The sequence below is a fragment of the Giraffa tippelskirchi genome, chromosome 8 (assembly GCF_054371585.1).
Source record: "Giraffa tippelskirchi isolate mGirTip1 chromosome 8, T2T-mGirTip1v1.2.pri, whole genome shotgun sequence".
Classification (NCBI taxonomy): Eukaryota; Metazoa; Chordata; class Mammalia; order Artiodactyla; family Giraffidae; genus Giraffa; species Giraffa tippelskirchi.
Window position 1 is genome coordinate 92,700,478 of NC_137282.1, and position 22,242 is coordinate 92,722,719.

Genomic DNA, 22,242 nt, shown 5'->3' on the forward strand with positions numbered 1-22,242 from the left:
TCCCTCACCATAAGTGTTCATCACTTTTTCTCTCATTATTTAATTCTCATGTTTATTTGACTTGGTTATATATGCACCCATACCCATTATGCTAGTACAGCTCTGTTTCACCTGCGTTAAATTTATAAACTTAGTCGGGACTTAAATCGCCCCTATTAAAGTGAGTCTCACACAAAGCATTACATACGTTTAATGATGTGACTATTTTCCTGTGATGAAAATTAATAAATGGCACCCTTTTCTGAGGAAGACACAGCAGAAACCTTATTCTGTAAGATTCCTAAGGAAATATGAACCCCTATGTCAGCCAGGGACCTACACTGAATGTCCTCTTCCTGAGATGTGGGTTCACACTGCCCACTCTTCTAATTTCCCACGCTTCTTCATATCTCTCTTTTTCTGCTTATCATTATTTCCCTCCTATCTCAGTTTTCTACTTGCCTATGTGAAGTGGTACATTCATCTAGTAAGAATGCACGAGGGTCAACTGTGAGCAAAGCAAAATAGTAGTCCAGGATAAGAGAATACCAACAGCTATGACGCAGTCCTGCTCTTTACCCCTGCCTGCCCCTTCCGAACTTATAACATCGTTCAGAGATAAAGCATGTGTACAAAAGCTATAATTTTAGAAGAATGCAGTGAAAATTATAATTTTATAATTTTGAGAAGAATGCAGTGCTCACAGGAGCAGCACAGACAAGTTTGCTTCAGTGTTTGGAGAAAGGGAAGATCACTATGGACTCTATTGGCACCTAGGTGGACAAAGTTGCCTAGAAAGTGAAACTTGAATCTTACCAAATGGGTAGGACTTAGCTTAGTTGCAGGGATAAGGAAGGGCATTTGATCTGGGTAGAATCCTGAAGATGAGGATTGAAGATGAAGAAGAGAGAAGGAAGGGCCAGATGGTTGGGTGGCTGAAACTCAGGGGGAGAAAACTGAATTTTAACCTATAGGCCTAGTATTTCAAGAAGCAGCTTGAAGTTGTATCTATTTTCTATTTTAATTAGAATTACAGTTCTCTTTTAAAGTGTATTTCAAAGTCATTGATGTAAGCATTGAAGAGTTATTGGAGTTTTTGAATAACGAAGGTATGTGATAAAAGCAGACTCTTAACACAGTTTATCTACTATCACTATGTAGAAGGATTTGAAGACAGTGGAAATGGAGGGAAGGAGATCAGCAGTGTAGAGACCATGATTGCCATGGTCCAGGTTCAAGGCAGTCAGTGATGTCTGGCCTGGGCTGAAGAAAGAATGCAGAAGTGTAGATAATAACTGCCTTAGATCCAATCCCCCAGATGCAAACTCTGAGAGCAAGAATCAAGTGATAGCAGTTTACAAAGGGAGTGCTTCCAAAAGAAAATAGGAAGGGATTTGGGGGAGCAAAACAGAGCAGCCATGGAGGGCAAGCAAGCATGTGGCTTCAGGTGAAGTTGAGGCCTCAGCTGGGTCTGGAAGGGGCTCCAGGTTAAGTCAAGGGGCCAATTCTGCATTGCCTGCACTCAGGCCTTGCCTGTGCAAGGGATGAGGAGGGAGAAAACTCCAGACACTGCTGACTCTTGGAACCTTTGGGGCAAAGCAGCTCTAGCAGTCCAAGGACAGTCATCTGATGAAAGTCTCGGGTACAGCTGTGAGAAGAAAAAGGTACAGAAAGGATGAGGGAATGAGCCATTACGAATTCTCTTATATCCCAACATTTACAAAAGAATGAGCTTATAAAAGTGAGATATATGTTAAATAGAGAGATCGATAGATAGATATGATAGATATAAGACATAAAACATTGATTGAGAGTAGATCTGGGTAGATCTGGATTCTACCCAGACCAAATCTGACTTACCAAGATGTTATATTTTCCCAGTTTTCCCCAATAATCCAACAGTTCATAGTATGTTCTCTAGGATACGAAAAGTGTGTTGTAAATGTAAAATGTTACATCATAAAGCAGCCTAATTTAGTTGGCATGACTTCCTTCTCTTCTCACGTGAACTCCTCCCCATGGATAAAGGAGATGCCGTCTTTTTCCCAAGGAGTTAGCGCCTTATCACCAGAATTTGACTGGAGGGAGCACACTCACTATTAAAAAGTACTAGGATTGTTGGGCAGTGCTGTGTGCAACCTCATTTGAGATTCATAAGCAAAACTTTAAAGTGAAACCAATCTACGAGGTATGTGCTTTTGTCTAACAGCATTCAGTGTCACAGGATCACTCACAGAGAAGGAGATATTTGGACTTAACCACAGTTGGAAGTTAGCCAAATTAGTTAATGCAGGGGAAAAAGGGTTAAAGGAGGTAAATGTTTGCACGTAAATGATTATGGTGATGGATCACTAGGTTGGATACAAAGAAAAAAGTAACATGTATGAATTAATTGGAAGTCTTAATGTGGTCAAGGAATTGATGAATTAGATATACTGGGTAAATGAGCCAAAGTTAATGGTCAGAGAGAAGAACACTTGACATTGAGATTGAGGTGCTGCGATTTTTCCAGATGACAAGGTCAAGGCAAAGACCTTGGAAGCCGATGACATAGGTGAGCTGGAGGAAAAGATTACTAAAGCCAAGGAAGTCAAAGAAATAAGAGACTAGGGTGTTTTATAGAGTCATCCAAGCAGTAAAATATCTAAGAATAAAAACAGGAGTGCCAGTTTTCAAAGTTTTTTAGTCTCCTGTTTAATCAAATCTAAACAAAGAGAAATAAAAACAAAACCAACTCTGTAAGACGCCCTGAATGGATGAGAAATTAACTTCTACAGCAATACAGCACTGCCCAGTGAAATCCTAGTACTTTTCAGTAACTTCTGTTCACCATGGGACCATAAATTAGGCACAATGATTATATCTAAATAACAAAATTAATTTACTTTTCTTTACACTGAGCATTTATACATACAAAGACAATGGCAAACCTATATGGTTTCCCTCAATAGTTATTCAGTATCTCCCTGGATTCCTGGTTAAAAGCTGTTAGGGTCATTGGGAAAGTAATTTAAAATCTATTCAAAGGCTGGTGGCTCAGTGGTAAAGAACCCATCTGCTAATATAGGAGACGTGGGTTCCATCCCTGATCCAGGAAGATTCCACATACAACAGAGCAACTAGGCCCATGTTCCACAACTGTTGAACCTGTGCTCTGGAGCCTGGGAGCTGCGGCTACTGAAGCCACACACCCTGGAGCCTGTGCCCCTCAATAGGAGAAGCCACCACTATGAGAAGCCCGCACACCACAATGAAGATAACCCCTGCCTATCACAACTAGAGAAAAGCCCTTGCAGCAACAAAGACCCATAGCACAGTCAAAAAAAATTTTTTTAATTATTTTAAGAAAAAGACAGTCCTTTGGGTAAAGAATTCTCTGAGTCCCTAATTTGGGGGTAGGAAGGTTAAACAAAGAGTAAGTAACTTCAGGCACAGTTCTTGATACAGGTTAGTTTATTGGTTCCCACCAACCTTCAAAGGAGGGTGCAGGAAAAGGATTAAGAAAATGGGCAAGGGGAAGTGAATCAGTTGCACTTAACCTTCAAAGTCTTTTTACTTCATGGTGGCTTTGCAGTTAGCTGCTTGCATTACCCACCTGTGGGAAAGAAGAAATGAAAGGACTATGATAGTAAGAGAGAAGACAGAGAACAAGAAAGGGAAGGGCTCATTTAGGAGCCATGAAGCTATAGCTGAGCTACTTGAAACAGGAAGCACACATGTGTCCTTGCCAAAAACATCCCTGATCATTCATCCAACTTCATCTTGCTCCCCTCTTTCCTCCTCACTTGGTCCAGACTCATTGACTTTATTGCTGTTCTCAGGACATCTACCTCTCTGCCATCTCAGTGTCTTCACAGGCACAGTTCCTTTAGTGTGGACCCCATCCGCCTTCACACTTGCCATCCAGGACAGGCCTCCACCCTCCTAGTGCATATCTTTTAAGTCTCAAATATCACTTCTGAAAGGGCTTCCCTGAGCCCCCATTTTAAATTATGCTTCTAGGTTATACTTGCCAGTAATAGCTTTTCTGTTAGTACAGCCTTTTTCACAGTCTGCTGTTGAACCTGTGTTTGAATAATTCTTGTGTTTAGTCTCTCTCTCTCCCTCTGGGTTAGAAGCTCCATGAAGGCAGAGACCGTGTCCGTTTCACGTTCTATCCCAAAGGCTACCAGAGTCATTCGGTAAACACTGTTGAGGAGAGAAACCGATCATTTGAGAGGTTTAATAAAGCACTCTCATTTGTGTCCTTTGGGATATGAATATTCACAAACGGCAATGATTATTGCTGTCAAAGTAGAAGGATTTGTGTACCGGTAGAGTTTTAAACCCTTCGGAAAGACTAACTTGTGCTATTACACCTGATCCATGTGTTTAAACAGAAGACAATTAAAATGAAAGTCTGCTAGATGGATAACACAGTGACTTGGTATTTCAGGTTGGAATTGTACAGTATGGAGAAAATGTAACTCATGAGTTCAACCTCAATAAGTACTCATCGACAGAAGAGGTGCTTGTTGCAGCAAAAGAAATAGTCCAGAGAGGTGGCCGGCAGACCATGACAGCCCTTGGAATAGACACAGCAAGGTATGTGTGTTCAGACACTCAGTTGTATCCAATTATTTGCTGACTGTACCCTGCCAGGCTCCTCTGTCTGTGGGATTTTCCAGGCAAGAATACTGGAGTAGGGTGCCATTTCCTTCTCCAGGGGATCTTCCCAACCAGATCTCAGGGATTGAACCCTAGTCTCTTAGGTCTCCTGCATTGCAGGCGGATTCTTTACCACTAGCACTACCTGGAAACCCCACAGCAAGGTATATAGATTAAAAAATAATAATAATAAGCCAAAGTAAAAGACTGTGAAAAAATAACTGTTTACAGTTTAGTGCTTTGAAGTATTAACTGAACAGTTATTAATACCTTAGTAATATTTAAAGCCACCTTGTTGAAATCAGATTCAACTGATTAGCTAGTACTTATAGGATCAAATTTTCTATATTACAATCTCACCATTCTTCTTATCTTTCCTTTTATGCCAAGATTTTGATTGATGCCGAACCAGTCAAAAAAATCATGTGGTCTACAGCATCACGTTCTTGGGTACTAAGACATAATATTAGATAATATCTCAATATCTCTTCCCTTTATTCTCTGTTTTCATCTTCTAGTAATCTCAGTATAAAAAATGGATCAAATTAGTCCACTTCTGTTCAGTATATGTGTATATCATAATATGTCTATAATTTTACAGCATTTCACAGATTTAAGTTTACAGATGTAGGGTTGTCGAAGCTCTCAAATAAGAGTTTTTAAGAAGGCAAATTAAACGTCTTATTTGAAATCATTTTCAGCAAAAAGTTTGAAAAGGGGAAAGGATTTCATCACTGGTACCCTCTCTTTTTCTTCCTTACTTTCCCCAAATTCCCTCTAATTCACATTCCTCCTCTCCTCCCTTCTGCAGTTTCCTCCATGGAGCACACATAATCCACTCTGGCTGAGTTGCATTCTACAAGGATCTGCAGAACTATCCTTTCCTTACAATGTAGAGCATCCTCTTTTCTGTATTTTTCCTGATCCCCCTCAGCTTTTTTGCTTATTTCTCCCCCTTAATCACCATGAAAGCTTCTGAACAAAAACTAAACAGTACCAAAATCACAGGAAATCTAATGAGCAGTATGACTAATGTTAAGGATCCTTCTCTTAAGAGCTTTCAACTTCTGAACTCTCATCTGACTCTGCAAAGCCCATCTTCTCATTCCACCTGCTAGTTAAGATCCATGTTCTAAGAAGGCTAAAAATGGTTAATATGGATACTCCAAAGAACGGATTGAATCTTCAAAAATTTTTAATTTCATGTTCCGCTTCAGACTCATAAATGTTAGAAAAGCATGTGGTTATAGTTAATATGGGGCCCGTGAGAAAAATAACCACAAACAGATGGGGTAATTTTACATTTACCTGCCCATAGGATCACCAGTTCGCATGCACAGAAGTACACATGTTTAGGTGTGCTGAGTGCATATTCTTAAATAATTGACTAAATGTGACTGTACATTCAGAGTAAATCAAAGTGTTCTTGAAACTCTGAGCCAGGAGGGAGCTGTGTCCTCCAAAGGCAACCACTTAAGAATGAATATTCATCTTTGAAAACTAACTGATGAAATATTCTGACTGCATTTGCTCCTGAATAAATACCACTCTAAATACCATGTCCCTATATGGCTTTTGCCTCTGTGTTTTCACAGAGGGTCTAGCTGTGGGACATAGAGTTTATCGTGTTTTGTATATAAATAAAACTCCATAATGATATTGCTAAGTACTCTTCTTATACATTAGTTTTGCATGTTTAATTGTTCTTTATTCCTTTCAAGCAGGATCAGTTCAAACAGTATTTCTAAATATTTAGAATCCTTACTTCCATTTTCAGTGTTTCCTAGTTAAACATATTTTTGTGTCCCCTTATCCCTACCCCAAATTGTCTTTCTTTTCGTTGCTTCACATTATTTACTCATAAAGCCTGGATTCTCCTGTCCCAGAGAAAGGGATTCTCATGGGGTATATTAATGTATAAAACCATGCAGACTGGTCAATGCTTACTTTAAAGAAAGAATAACAGATGGTGGTAAATGGGGGTCAAACACAATTTGCAGGAGATATGTGAAACATAACGGGTATACACATGAGCTCTGCCAATGCTACCCATAGAAAGCCAGTCCTGGTTTCAGAGCTACCAGATTTTCTTTAAGGAATGTCTTTTAATCATCGCCTTCAGCTGATGTTCATTCAGTTATGGCCTTGATCTTCAAGAAAGTCAGGAAATTTTGGCAATCTTCTAAGATAATGGTCCCCAAGCTTTTCAACACCAGGAACTGGTTTTGTGGAAAACAATTTTTCCACAGACTGGGGCAGGAGGAGGATGATTTCAGGATCATTCAAGTGCATTACATTTATTGTGCACCTTATTTCTGTTATTATTATATCAGCTCCATCTCATTATTTTTCTCTTTTGAAAATTGTAAGGAAAATTGAAAATAAAAAAAAATAGTACAACAAAATCCTATGTACACATCAAACAGAATCAACAGTTCTTAACATCTTGTCATATTTGCTATAAGTCCCTTTAAAGGGAAAACAAGCACAGATGAAATTGTTTTGCTCACATCACCAGAATCCTCTTTCCCTCCTGACAAGATACCCACTACTGTGCATTTACTGTATATCTACAGTAGAACTAATGTTTACCATGGCAAACCATTGGGAGGTTAAAATGAGAGGTGTTTCTTTGTTGTATTCCAAACTGCAGCTGTTTGTCCTCATGACCAAAGTAAAATATTTATCTTTCTGTTGTTTTCTTATTTTCTTTTGACCAAAGTAAAATATTTAAATAGACTATTTAGTACAATGATTGGTAAATTTTATACCAAAATCTAAAAAATATTATATGAAATCCATTCATTGTTTTAGTCCCAAGTAAAGTGTACTCTTCTTGTGCAAGACTCCAGAGGGGAATGTGAAGTGAGTAAAAGAAAGTGATAAAGGGAAAGTGTGCTTCTGTGTGTGTGTGTGTGTGTGTATGTGTGTGTGTGTGTGCATGCAGAAGATACAAAACAAACAAAAATTGTCCGTTTCCCCTATCTTCCATCACTTTCCATAAATACTTGTTGAATTAAATCAAAATTCCTTTTTTGAAGTTAGCTCATAGCATGTTTCCTTTCTCTCCATACCACCTGCTCCTACCTCATCCTCACCAGCCCTTGTCCTAAAACTTAAATCAGACCAAACCTTTCATAGCTAGCCAAACCCTCCTTGCCCTAGGAACCCAACTCTGTCACTGACTCAGACCACTGCCAGTCTAATTCCTTTGTCTAAATTTTCCCCCATATCCAAGCACACTCTCAAGCACTCATAGCCGTGCAGATACTACGTTTTCTCCCACACTCACTCTGTAGCTCAGAGGATGGCCACACTCCTCTGCGAATGTCAGAGTAGGTGTGGGAAGTGAGAGCTAAAGCAAAAGCTTCTGCCAAAAGCAGACAGAAAGAGGCCTGTCAAGTGAGACAAGGAGTGTTTACAGAGAAAGGTGGGGCTGGTAGAGTATTTAAAATCTGACCTTCTCTAAATCTGGTGTATGTTCCAGTCAACACCTTCCCTTTGAAATTTCCAAAGAATGAAAGACTGCTGCCTTTTGGATAAACAAAATATCCCACAAGGGATAAATGGTGATAAGCAAAATGGTAACCTCTCCATCATCTGGAATAAATCTTAAACTATTACAAACAATGAGCATCATGGCTCCTGGCTTGAACAATGTGAGTCAATGTTAATGGGCTCCCTGGAGCTGGCAGTGTTTTCACTTTGTTGATCACTTTGCCTAAACTTGGGCTGATGTTTGAATTGCTCCTCTTTTGTCTGTGATTATTTCAGGAAAGAGGCTTTCACTGAAGCCCGGGGTGCCCGAAGAGGGGTTAAAAAAGTTATGGTAATTGTGACGGATGGAGAGTCCCATGACAACCACCGGCTGAATCAGGTCATCCAGGACTGTGAGGAGGAAAGCATTCAGCGGTTTTCCATAGCTGTAAGTACGGGGCTAGAGATGGCCTTCGGGCTCTGGTGTGTGCATATCATGATTATTTTATGCGAGTTCTCTGAAAAACAGAAGCGTCTCCATTTGGAAGTTAACTCGGTGGGGGCAGGGTTAGGTCTTGCCCCCTTTTGTGTCTTCAACATGGCGTCAGGCAACTGGAGACTCAGCAAACAATCACTACAAGAAAGGAAGGGGGAAATGAGGAAAGGCTGAGGAGGAAGAAGGCAGAAAATGCGTAAGAAGAAGCGAGGGAGGGAGAGAGAAAGAAAGGGGCAGAGATAGGGAGGGGAAAGGAGGAAGAGAAAGGGGGAAAAGACGGAGGGATGGAGGGATAAGAACAGATGCCTTCAGCCTCTGGGGAGGGGAGTTTCTTAAATTGATTTTTTTTTTTTTAATAGAGAATGAAAGATTTCAGAACTCTAAAAGTTCAACCAAAATTGCTTTTCAACAAAATCCTTTTTATTTATAGTTCAGTTCATTCAATTCAGTGGCTCAGTCGTGTCCAACTCTTTATGACCCCATGGACGGCAGCATGCCAGGCTTTCCTGTCCAGCACCAACTCCCAGTAACAGCAGCTGTTACCCACAATTTGTTTTTCAGCATTTAGTCGGTGATATTTCCCTTTTTCCTTTCAAAAGTGTGAACAGTGAAAGACACCCCATCCAATTGTAGGTAGGGAAGAAAAAGAGATTCATCCTTGATAAAGTCCCAGAACACAAAATTGAGTCACTGCTTCCCTGGGGCAAAGTGCCTATTTCTTATTTTATAACCAAGGTGATAGGTTATAAATAGTTGCAACATTTTCTTTTTCATTCGGGGTATAAGATTTTAAAAAAATTAAAGCATTCCATTATTTCTCATTCCCCTGTTGTTACTTCTTTAAGTTATCATTTGCCAATTATTATTCAATCCATCATTATCTCTCCTGCTACTACAGCTATTTTGATCTTTTCCAGGGTTGAGGATAATTCATCATGGCCCAGTCTTCACTCAGAGATACTGTCCACAAGTAGAGACTATGCCTGGTCTCTTTAGTATGCAAAGCCAGCACATGCCCAGTTTGTCCCACACAACCGGTACCAGAGATGCCATCATTTGTTCAGTTTCCTCCCAGAGGATATAGTCTAGCATTGCAGGTACCATAGATGCAGGCTATGAGCTGAATTAATCATCAGCAGCATTAACAACATTAGGAAAACTTCAGTGGAATTAAAGTATCTATCATTTCATTGTTTCTTAATTTTAAGTGAATTTTGTATCACTCTTACATTGTACCTGGCTGCATATTCAGTATTTCTTGCCCTTAAATCTGTTTCCCTTTGTTGGATCCTTGGTTGATAATTCACATTTTGCCTCTTATCTGGTCAAAAAAGGTCTCATGATTGCATTAATCTTCCTGGAGAACCATAAAATCATGAGTGAGTCCCTTCCCCATTTTAATCAATGAATTAGTATCAAATTGCTCTTTGAAATGGTATAAACAAAAAGTATAGGAAAATTTCACTTTAGCAATAATTACTTGTTATTTTCCCAATTCATATATTTTCCAAGTGAACCTAATATGTATTTTTTAATTTATACCGAACTAGGAAATAAGACAGTTATTTTACTTCTTCTCCTTGTGTATTCACATGGAAAGGTTTCAGGAATTTCTCCACACCTATTCACGATAAGATCAAATATTCTTGGGGGTCTAGCCCTGTTATTGGGCTGTTTCTCCTTCTCCATCTTTTTTCCTTCACCATTTGGCCCTGAACACCACAGAGATGTGTTTTGGGGGCAGACAACCACTCAAAAAAGATTGACTACTGAAAAGATAAGCACTCTGATAAAACTGCAAACACTTCTGTGAAATACTCAGACTTGGTGAGGGTACTGAGCTGGTTTGAGGACCCTACTGCATGGTCTCTATTCTGTCACTTGAGAATATTAGACTTTACTAGCAGGAGCCTGCTTTATATTCAGATTCTAATCTTAAATGATGATGGTGGCATTATAATGTCTGTAAAATTGTATCACCTGCAGCATTCAAATGAAAATAAGGAAGTTAAAAAATATCTTAGAATTTCTTTCATTTGCACACAAAAGGCACTGTGCTACATGTAAATGAGCTTTATACTTTACATTTGAGACATCTGCCTCAAGGGAGCTTCAATTCTGACTGTCTATTCCAGGTAAATATTAGCAGAATACCAAATGTCTGGGCTTGACATATTATGTGAACAGGAGTAATTTATAAGTATTATTTTGTATCTCTTCTGATTCATAGAAAAGAATGTTTTTACCAGCTACCAGATCCTTGGGTAAAGGGCCAAAATACATTTCTCTCTGTTTTCGTTTTTATTCTGTGATGCAAAATAGTTCAAACTAGCTGCAAGTCACAGTAATTCCTGTGAATTCTGTGAGAATTCTTTTGTCTTATACTTTCTGAGGGAATTCTCTTCTTATATTTTCTTCTAAATATATACTGCCATATTGCATTTATACATTTTATTTTTATTCTTTGTTACTTGGACATCTTCCCCATTGAACTTTACCCACTTGTCTCTATCCTGTGACATGAAGCACTGTCTGATAACATTTACATTGCAACTAAGAGCCTCAATTATGTATAGTTCAAGACAATGTTTTATGTGTATCTTTAACTACATCAGGTTATCAGTGAAATGGAAGCTAACGTGTCAATTCAATAGTAAATCTAAAATATGTTAACTAGGAACCAAGGAGGTAAGATAATGACTTACAGAAAAAATTAGGTAAATCAGTGGGGACTTGGAGGGCTTCACACAATACAGAATTTTTATAAATCTAAAAGAAATTCACGCATAGCAAAACTGCTGACAAAAGAGGGGTCTGCCAGTGTGTCCAGAGAAGACCAAGTAGAGAAGCAAGTGTTGAGCAAGGCCCAGAGATCCTGAAATCCACACCATGGATATAATAAATACTCTGGACCTCAGAGACTCTGCCTTTTCCATCCTTACTCTGGGCCATGTACGCCCAGCTGTGGTGAGACACCCACCTGTAGGAAGAGCATTTGACCAACTCTTTACTACCTTTTCCATTTCATTCTCTTACCCGTGAAGCAGCCCAAAGTGGGCAAAGCACTAGTGGTCTCTGTTAAAATGTAGACCACTTCTGATGTTTGGCATTTGCTCTTCAGCCAAATAAACAGGAGCTAAGTTTTTGTGTTCTGGTGTGATTTGAAAGCTCCTCCATAAATCTGGACATAGTAGTCAAGAATAATTTCAAAAGTCAAAAAAGCTGCACACATAGTGTGCCCATTTACCTTAGAGCTAGCTCTGGTTTTCCTAAATAGTGTGCTTTCTTCAAAGCAGCTCAGAGTTAGTCACAGACAGTAAGGCATTGTGCCTCCAAGGACATGTTACAGGTGTAGGAGCTAGGTAACTGACAAGGGAACTGGAGAAATGCCCTCGTGGTCCTGGAGCGCAGGAAGCCCCCAGGGCACAGATGTCTAGTACTCCGTCTGGGCGCCTCCAGCATGGGGAAAGAAGCAGCAATAAAGCCCCCACCTGCTTCTCACTAGGAAGGAAAATTTGAGAACCCCTGCCTGCCTACTTGGTACCCAACTCCTCTTCTCACGTTAACATTTAGGGTACATTAGAGCAATTCAGTTGTTGATCTAAATGGTTATGCATTTTATGATACAAATAAACAAGTATGTCAAAGATCATAAACAACAACACTTAAAACAATAATTTTAGTTATTTTCTTTCTACGAGTGAAAAGCTATACCCATCTTAATAAAAGTCAGTTTTTAAATCTAACATTCTGAACCTAACAGTAAGGAAATACATTTGGAAGCTGAGAGCAGACAGCTGAGGAGAGGTGGGGGAGCCATGTGTTCAGAGGAGGGGAGGCAGGGGCCGGGCAGCCAGCACGGATGCCTCCACTTGTGCCCACCTGCCTACATGTCCAAGATCCACCCAGTCCTCGATGCCGAACTAGAGTTGGAGACTCAACTCTTCTCTGCAACAGGACTTTGGAAGCACCATGGAGGTCTCCGTTGTTAATGATGCCAGACAAATCCATGTCTACTGTTTAAAGATAAAGTGAAGCTAGAAAATTCTGGTAACTTCCTGGTCATTAAGGTCTAATTCTTCTCCCCAAGGAGTCGGATATTCTAAAAAAAAAAAAAATCAAGCAGTAGCACGGAGCTCATGAGTGTTACCTTTGCATTTTGGATTTCAGGAGCACAGAACTGAATGAATCATGAACTTTGGTTCAGGAAACATTCTCATCATTGTCAAAGCATGGCCCACCTTGTTTGTTTCTGTGTCTATAATTGTACCTGCATACTTATTTTAATAACGAAGAAAGGCAAAGCCAAAGAATGCTCAAATGACCGCACAATTGCACTCATCTCACATGCTAGTAAAGTAATGCTCAAAATTCTCCAAGCAAGGCTTTAGCAATACATGAACCGTGAACTTCCAGTTGTTCAAGCTGGTTTCAGAAAAGGCAGAGGACCCAGAGATCAAATTGCCAACATCCGCTGGATCATCGAAAAAGCAAGAGATTCCAGAAAAACATCTATTTCTGCTTTATTGACTATGCCAAAGCCTTTGACTGTGTGGATCACAATTAACTGTGGAAAATTCTGAAAGAGATGGGAATACCAGACCACCTGACCTGTCTCTTGAGAAACCTGTATGCAGGTCAGTAAGCAACAGTTAGAACTGGACATGGAACAACAGACTGGTTCCAAATAGGAAAAGGAGTACGTCAAGGCTGTTTATTGTCACCCTGCTTATTTAACTTATATGCAGAGTACATCATGTGAAACGCTGGGCTGGAAGAAGCACAAGCTGGAATCAAGATTGCCAGGAGAAATATCAATAACCTCACGTATGCAGATGACACCACCCTCATGGCAGAAAATGAAGAAGAACTACAAAGCCTCTTGATGAAAGTGAAAGAGGAGAGTGAAAAAGTTGGCTTAAAGCTCAACATTCAGAAAACTAAGATCATGGCATCTGGTCCCATCACTTCATGGGAAATAGATGGGGAAACAGTGGAAACAGTGGCTGACATTATTTTTTTGGGCTCCAAAATCACTGCAGATGGTGATTGCATCCATGAAATTAAAAGACGCTTTCTCCTTGGAAGGAAAGTTATGACCAACCTAGACAGCATATTAAAAAGCAGAGACATTACTTTGCCAACAAAGGTCTGTCTCGTCAAGGCTATGGTTTTTCCAGTAGTCATGTATGGATATGAGAGTTGGACTGTGAAGAAAGCTGAGCGCCGAAGAATTGATGCTTTTGAACTGTGGTATTGGAGAAGACTCTTGAGAGTCCCTTGGACTGTAAGAAGATCCAACCAGTCCATCCTAAAGAGATCAGTCCTGGGTGTTAATTGGAAGGACTGATGTTGAGGCTGAAACTCCAACACTTTGGCCATCTCATGCGAAGAGTTGACTTATTGGAAAAGACCCTGATGCTGGGAAGAATTGGGGGGAGGAGGAGAAAGGGACAACAGAGGATGAGATGGCTGGATGGCATCGCCGACTCAATGGACATGAGTTTGGGTAAACTCCGGGAGTTGGTGATGGACGGGGAGGCCTGGTGTGCTGCGATTCATGGGGTCGCAAAGAGTTGGACACGACTGAGTGACTGAACTGAAGTGTAATAACCATGAATGTAGTACCCAAACCAAGAGATAGTTTGGTCCTCTGACAACTTACCACCTGCCTTATCACATTCATTACCTGCCTTCCTCCACCTGGTAACCATCAGCCCAAATCTGATACTAACTATCTCTTGATCATTTTTTTCTAAATAGTCCTTTGGTAACTGTGCATATCTGGAAAAAAATTAATTTGAAAAAGGTTTTCTTGTTTTTAACTTTATAAAAGCTAAAACATACAATATTTCAAAACTTTTAAACCTGAATATTAAATTGTAAAAATCTGTCCATATCATTGCATAGCATTATAGATCATTACATTTTTCAAAACTGATAAAGCACATACAATGCAAAATTTCAGTGTGAATACTGTGCACAAAGTAAACAATCTGATGAGTACTGACAGTTGTATTCATCCACAAATTGTTGTTGTTGAGTTGCTAAGTCCTGTCTGACGCTCTTGGCAACTACATGGACAGTAGCACTACAGGCTCCTCTGTCCATGAGATTTGCCAGTCGAGAATACTGGAGTGGGTTACCATTTCCTTCTCCAGGGGATCTTCCCAACCAAGGGATCGAGCCAGCATTGCCTGCAATAGGAGGCAGATTCTTTACTACTGAGCCATCAAGGAAGCCCCTACACACCAATAGAATTGCTAAAACTGGAAGAAAGGAAAAAACTTGGTAATACCAAGAATGGTCATGGATGCAAAGCAACTGAGTCTCTCACACATTACTGGTGGGAAAGGTGAAATGGAAAAATGGAACAGTTGTTCTGGTAAATATCTTGGCAGTTTCTTATAAAGTTAAATATACTTTTATTGTAGAACACAGTGCCTTCATCTCTATGTCTTTACTCAAGAAAAAAGAAAACAGATAGTATTCCTAAGCACAAATACTTAGGGCAGCTTTATTCATAATCACTTGAAACTGAAAACAATACAAATGTCCTCAACAAATGACTTGTATATCTAGACAGGAGAGTCATACTCAACAATCAAAAGGACTGAATTATGATACATGTGATTACATGGATGACTCTCAAAAGCTTTATGCAAAGTAAAAGAACCCAGACGCAAAAGGCAACATACTATTTTATTCCTTACCATTAACATTCTGGAAAAACCAAAGCTGTAAGGACAGAAAATTGATCAGTGTTTGCACAGAGTTAGAAGGAAGAAGAGACTGACTACAAAGGGGCAAGAGGCAACTCTTTGGAGTGATGGAAATAGTCTAATCTCAGTGTGATACGAACACAACTGTGTAGGTTTGTCAAAATTCATAGACTTGTACATCTAAAGAGGGTGATTTTTATTGTATATGAATTATATCTCAAACCTTACTTTAAAAAATTTAAAACTAAATGTTTGAGAAAACCTGATAGAAAATCTAAATAATTACAATTAACTATAGCAGATAATTCCTGCCTCTGTCTCTTCTCCGTTAAAAAGAATGCCCGTCTTAAGCATTTTGTTTTGAACAGGCATGTCCCAATTGTTTCTTTTCTAGATTGCCAAGTTAGATTACTACTTAGTCCAACATCTGTTTAAAAAATGTACATGTCTGACTTCCCCTTGGTAAGAGTTTCAGGAAGTACTGCCTATTTGAGATCAAGCAATTCACTGGCTGTTAGCTTTTGCCAGCGAATGGTGATATCACTGACTGGAATAATATCAGAGACACTCAGAAACTGTAACATTACTTTTGAACTATCAGGCTTTAAAGATATAGCTGTTAATAAAGAGGGACACAGGAATGGCAGAAAAGAAACTTTGGTAAGCATACAGGATTATCCTTTATATTTTTCTACAGCAATTACAGTATATATTAGAGAATTAATATAAAACAGTTAATATTAAAGAATCTACAGATTCTGAAAATTACCCTTCTAAGAATGTTGAAGTACATAAAAATTGCATTATGCCACAGTACTATATGAGCTTCCCTGGTGGATCAACAGTAAAGAATCCTTGGGTCAGAGAGATCCCCTGAAGAAGGGAATGGCAACCCACTCCAGTTTTCTTGCCTGGAAATCCCCAAGGACAGAGGAACCTGGAGGGCTACCATCCATGGGGTCACAAAAGAGTTAGACACAACTTAGTGACTAAACAACAACAAGAAAGTATATACTAATATATACTTCCTTGCTTATTGACAAAATGCTTGAGATTCTTGTTTAACATCTAGAATTTAAAAGATATTCTTGCTGTTTTTGATGACTTAGATTCTTGGCAGCTATAACCGAGGAAATTTGAGCACTGAAAAATTTGTGGAGGAAATAAAATCAATAGCAAGTGAACCCACTGAAAAGCATTTCTTCAATGTCTCTGATGAATTGGCACTGGTCACTATTGTTGAAGCTCTGGGAGAAAGAATCTTTGCCCTGGAAGGTATGACTTTTTCTCATAAGCCTGAATGTTCTGTCTGCAATTCAAACTCAATGGGTTTTTGTATTTGTTTTTACCACATGGCTAATGTGTTTTTACTGTGTACAGTAGCCACCATGGAACAATGCCCTTTTTCTATAAATCTGTCATATAGCACCGTGTCTGCTGGCAGCTCTCTTTGTAAGGACATGGCAATACTGATGTGAGGGCCAGATGAAGACAATAGCCCAACAGACACGCAAAACCAAAAATGTGCCCATGTGTTTTATTCCTTTTCTATGACACAAGTTTAGAAAATGGAGACACTAACTCAAGTTTTGTTTTTAGTTTTCATTTTGGGCTTCTGTGGGACAGTTCTTATACAACATCTCCTTCATTCATTTATTTTCTGTTTTGCTCCTTGCCCTTTTGAAAGGTCTTCATGGAGCTCTGCCTCAAGACCCATGGCAGCGAAACATTGGTTCACTATATTTGTCTGAGTCATGCTACTTCTTTGTAAATTTTTTCTTTGATTTTTCAATGGCAACTGGCTATTGGGAATAACAAGTTATGGCAGTCCCTCCTCTGCCTGAGGTAGCGATGTCAAGGAACAAATGACTTTGGGACTAGATCTTCCCTGACAAAAAAAAAAAAAAGAAGAAGTCTTCAGAATTGTTATGCCAAGCACACTGAAAAAGTCTCTTGCTCACATTCTCTGATGATCTGGACAGTCAGAGAACGTGTCTTTGTTTCTCAACCTAGGATAAGAAACCTCCAGATTATTCTGCTGTTCTGCTCTGTCCGAATCCTGTTGACTCTGTCCTTGTGAGGACTGTTGTTTCCCACCTTAAACACAGAAACTTACAAGCACCTTCTCCATCGCCCTGATATGACCTGATAATGGGAAATAGAAAGACAAAATGAGAAAGAGACATCACTGAAAAACTGTGGGCCATTTTAACTGAGCATTAAGTGGCTGGGGAAAGTGACGGACAGAGAATATTTAAAAGTAGTGAAAGGAAAGAAGACGGTTTAGAGTAATGGCTTTCAAAGTTTTTTTTATAGTGACTTATGAAAATCAATACATTTTGCTTTGTGACCCAGTGCACACATATGTATACATATAAAAAAAATTTCCCCAAACCCTTATTATATGTGATGCACTCTGATAGTTTCATCACTTCCATTCTACTCTATTATCTTTCAATTTAAAAAAAAAAAATGTGGTTATGACTCACCCTGTTGATTTCATGACTGGACTGCAACCAATAAGGAGGAAGTTTGTTTCAGAGATGATGGGGATCTACAGCCCACCCAGACTGAATTTTTCTGGTTTCCTTCTGCCCTGGCTTCTTTAACCTGTGCCTTTAGAAACAGAACACTCACCTGATTAGTCTAAAGTCACAGCTGCTTCTAATGAACTCGCTTCTCCGTGTTTTGTGTACAAGTCACTTTTAAGTGGGCTTGGTGTCACAACAGCTATCCAAGTATCATTTACTGATATGCTGGATTATGACTTTGGCTGGCCTTAAGGAGCTATATTAGGTTTTCCAAGTCCTTGTGCATGTTCAGTTTTTAATAACAAGGACCAGGTATGATAAAAACAATCTACAAAGATCATTTAAAAGAAAAATTACTTAGTTGAACATAATATAGTGTAAATACATAATACAGTTATAATACATATCTAAATCTCATCTTAAGTAAGTAAACATAACCTAAGATGTATAGGAATGAAGCCTGTATGAGGTATTGGATGGAGGAGGGATTCATCTGCTTTAAATGACATTTTCAGGTACTTTCTAACCTAAGCACACCATGAGATAAAGATTATACATTGGAGTAGCTATGTACTCCAAGAAGTATCTCCATATTTAAAAAAGAAATCATCTTATAAGGAACTCCACAGGTTAAAAAATGTCTCCCGTATCTTTATCATTATACTTCCAGGGCTAACCAAAAGCAGTGTTTTTACTAGCTTATTTCTGATTTTTTTCATAATAAGATCCAAAAGGGCTACCTTTCCTTGTTACTTGGGAAATCTCCATTTCCTATCAACATTTATCTTTAGATGGCAAATAGCAGCAAGTGTGAAAATCACTCTTGCCAAAGGACAGTGCCTCCTAGTGAGGTGAACACTCCAGCTTTTGCTCAATAAAATGGGTAAACTAATGTCCCCTTTTCCATCAAGCCCTTGGGAAAAATGCACAACCACGCCCATGAACAAGTCCAGGGAGAAGTAGACAGCAAGAAGTTCAAGGATACATGATGTGCTTCACCAGGATGAAGACTGAGCAGGCAGAATTTCACAGAACTTTCTTCTGTCTGTTCTCAGTTGTAAACAGAACAGCAGTAGGAGAAGGTGCTGGAAATATGTAGGTCCCCACTATTTCATTCTTTGATCTTTCAGAGATAAATCATAAAGCACCTTACACCACTGTGAAACCAAAATAAGTTTCAAATTGAAGTTAAAATGCCTTTTAATCATTGAAATTAGAGGACAATTTATATGTGAGAGTAAAATGATATAGTTGAATTCTTGGTTGATTTCCCCTTTTAATCTAGTCCTTTAAAAGGCAATTACTGATGTATTTGTTAACAACTTTATGCAGGTAAAATAACTGGCAAATAAGTTTGATTTCACAAATTGGATTGCTTTCATACCTCAGTGAAAGAGTAAATTGACTTTTAAAAAATTATGTGCTATTTTTAACTTATCAGCAAGGCCAAATAAATCAGTAATTCCCTCCTGAAAGCAAATAAATCATCATTCCCTTAATCCCCTTAGGAGGGTGTGGCTTTGGCTTGGTGAATATTTTGAGAGCAGCACACTCCCAAAGAATCCTCCGGATTGTTTCTGTGTTTCAGTAAAGAGCTTCAAAATGGGTACAGGGTCTTTAAAAAATGTGTGGTCGAATGGCATGTGGCTTGGAGACCTGTCAGAAAGACCCCTCCTGATTTGTGAGTGACACCCACAGTCAGACATCAGGGCAACTACAAACCCAGAGTCCCTAAACCCCTTATCAAACAGTGGAATTCTGAGAGGATATACCGAAGGAAACACAATGAGGTTGGTAGAATCAAGAAACCTCTTTAAATATGTGAATCAAATGTTATTAGCTCTCTGACATTTTAGTAAGTTTAGCCTAATCTTAGGAGGATACCCAGAGCATGAGGGTGTGATACAGAGCTTTCAACCATGTTGATCCCAAGCTCCATAGGCTCGGACAGAGACAGAGTATGAGAACAGGAGCATGACCAGAGACCTCTTAGCCCCTCCAGCGAGGGTGGGGAAACTAACAGTCAGGAATGTGAGACACAGCCCTTAAGCTAACCATCTCAGTCCTCTACCCAGCCCTGCCTAGGAATTTGGGGTTGAGAAATCTTTGGGCTGAAAATGCTCTAAAGATGCTAGAAGTTCTGGTTGGTCAAAACCACAGATGGTACTAGGTCTCTGTCTTCTGCAAATGAGTAGTGTGCTAAAGGCGACTCTCTTCCTCTGTTACAGCTACAGTTGACCAGTCGGCAGCATCTTTTGAGATGGAAATGTCTCAGACCGGCTTCAGTGCTCATTATTCACAGGTACATTGACCACTTGGTAGAAAACATCTTTTTTTTTAGGTTTCCTTTCTCAAAGTCAACACTGAGACATCAGCATTACAGATGCAAGTTGCAGTTCATGGCATGAGCCGTTATTCAGACCATGTAGTTTATAATCCAAATAGGAAAGAGGGGACTTCCCTGGTGGGCCAATGGTTTGCCTTCCAGTGCAGGGGGTACGAATTTGATCCCTGGTCAAGAAGATCTCATATGCCTCACACCCAAAAAACCAAAACATAAAACAGAAGCAACCTCATAACAAATTCAATAAAGACTTTAAAAATGGACATAGAAAAGAAAACTCTTAATAAGAAAAAATAATGATACTAGTTGTCATAATTTTTAAAAAAAGGAAACAGCATTTCACAGGCTTCTTATTAGGAAAACGTTATCACACACACAGCTCACGACACTGTACTAATAATCATGAATCAGCTTGAGGTCTGCCTTCTGTAATTATACATCTAACTAAATAAAATATTTAATTTAACATATTTGCTAAAGATATGTATCTTTTTCTTAGTGTCAAAGTATTCAAGGGTCTTACTAGAAGTCCATGTTCAAGACCCAGAATTCTTAACAGCCATAAAGCAAAAAGACAAATTAGAAAATATATTCTTTATAGTAGATGGAAGAAAAGGTGCTAATACCATGGTCCCTGCACAGGAATATCGACATTTCAGGATGCAGTTGTAGTCTATAACCTAGGGAAATTTCCTTATTCTGCCTCAGTTGCCACTTCTGTAGAATGGGGGTGGTAATAATGGAATCAAGCCCAGTGAGCTTTTGGGACAATTTTATGATTTAATAGACGTAAAGCACTTTGAACAATACTTATCATACTATTAATGCTATGTATGTGTTTACACTTACTGTTTTTGTTAAATATCGTTGTTTTCTCTGTTTGGATATCAGGACTGGATCATGCTTGGGGCAGTAGGAGCCTATGATTGGAACGGAACAGTCGTCATGCGGAAGGCTGATCAAAGCGTAATTCCCCAGAACACAACCTTTAATGTTGAGTCCACAAAGAAGAATGAACCTCTTGCTTCTTATTTAGGTAAAGTTTGGATGTAATTAACAGAATTACAATTGGTTGGTTTTTTAGAAAAGTTTTGTATTTTTTTAATTTTTAGCATTATTTGCTTATACTTGTATAGGCAGACTTTGTAAAAGAGATCACTTCTATGAGTTAGATGTTTTATAGGACCCATAAAAGTTTCCAGGCCTCTGAGTAACCTCAGTCAAAATAATAGAATATGAGGGGTCTTTCTCAGAAGGACTGTCTACACAGGGAGGGATTTGAGCTGAAATTCACACTTTTTGACGTCTCTCTGTGTCTGGTATTCTCGTTAATGTCACCAAGTGCTTCAGACCCAGTGAACAGGAAGCAAAGGTAGAAAAAGAAATCTTGACTCAGCCTACCCTGAAGACCAGACTCACATATTCTCTTAAATATTTTTTATCATTAGTTTCTCTCTATGGGTCCTAATTTTGGAAGGTAAACTTTTTACTTGTTTTGTCACATGACTTCTTTTTTAATACCTTAGCTGACAATCAGATACATATTGAACTGAAGCCCAGTAATGTAATGATTTTCCAAAGACTTGCCTAGAATAAGGAGGTGTATGTCTGGTGTCACTTTATTCTGAATTTGTGCCAGGCTGGGAACTGTCTGGGGGATACCAGAGGACTCTTCCATCACTGGTCCATCTCAGTAAGCAGTTGAGAGGGCCTAGGATGGAAGGGCTTCCCTGGCAGTTCAGATGGTACAGAATCTGCCGGCAGTGCAGGAGACCCAGATTTGATCCCTGGATCAGGAAGATCCCCTGGAGAAGGCAATGGCTACCCACTCCAATAGTCTTGCCTGGAGAATTCATGGACAGAGGAGTATGGTGGGCTACAGTCCATGGGGTCCCAAAGAGTCGGACATGACTGAGTGACTAACACACACACAGGATGGATAGGACCCGCAGGATATGGTTTCCCAGCTCTCTCTATTCACTCAACAAACGTTTGGGGAGCATTTCTCTTCTCTCTTTACTGGCTCATCTGTACATCTTTTTATTC

At 39.3% G+C, this 22,242-nt stretch overlaps 1 protein-coding gene across 4 annotated transcripts in view; it reads left to right on the forward strand.

Annotated features, from left to right (window-relative positions):
- Positions 1-22,242, forward strand: part of ITGA1 (integrin subunit alpha 1) — a 154,706-nt gene that overhangs the window by 86,768 nt on the left and 45,696 nt on the right. For all 4 annotated transcript variants that reach the window (XM_081517739.1, XM_081517741.1, XM_081517740.1 and 1 more), the window contains 5 exons: positions 4,415-4,563; positions 8,401-8,551; positions 16,431-16,596; positions 20,081-20,154; positions 21,088-21,232. In XM_081517739.1, the coding sequence (XP_081373865.1) occupies positions 4,415-4,563; positions 8,401-8,551; positions 16,431-16,596; positions 20,081-20,154; positions 21,088-21,232 (685 nt within the window). The remainder of the gene's footprint in view (positions 1-4,414; positions 4,564-8,400; positions 8,552-16,430; positions 16,597-20,080; positions 20,155-21,087; positions 21,233-22,242) is intronic.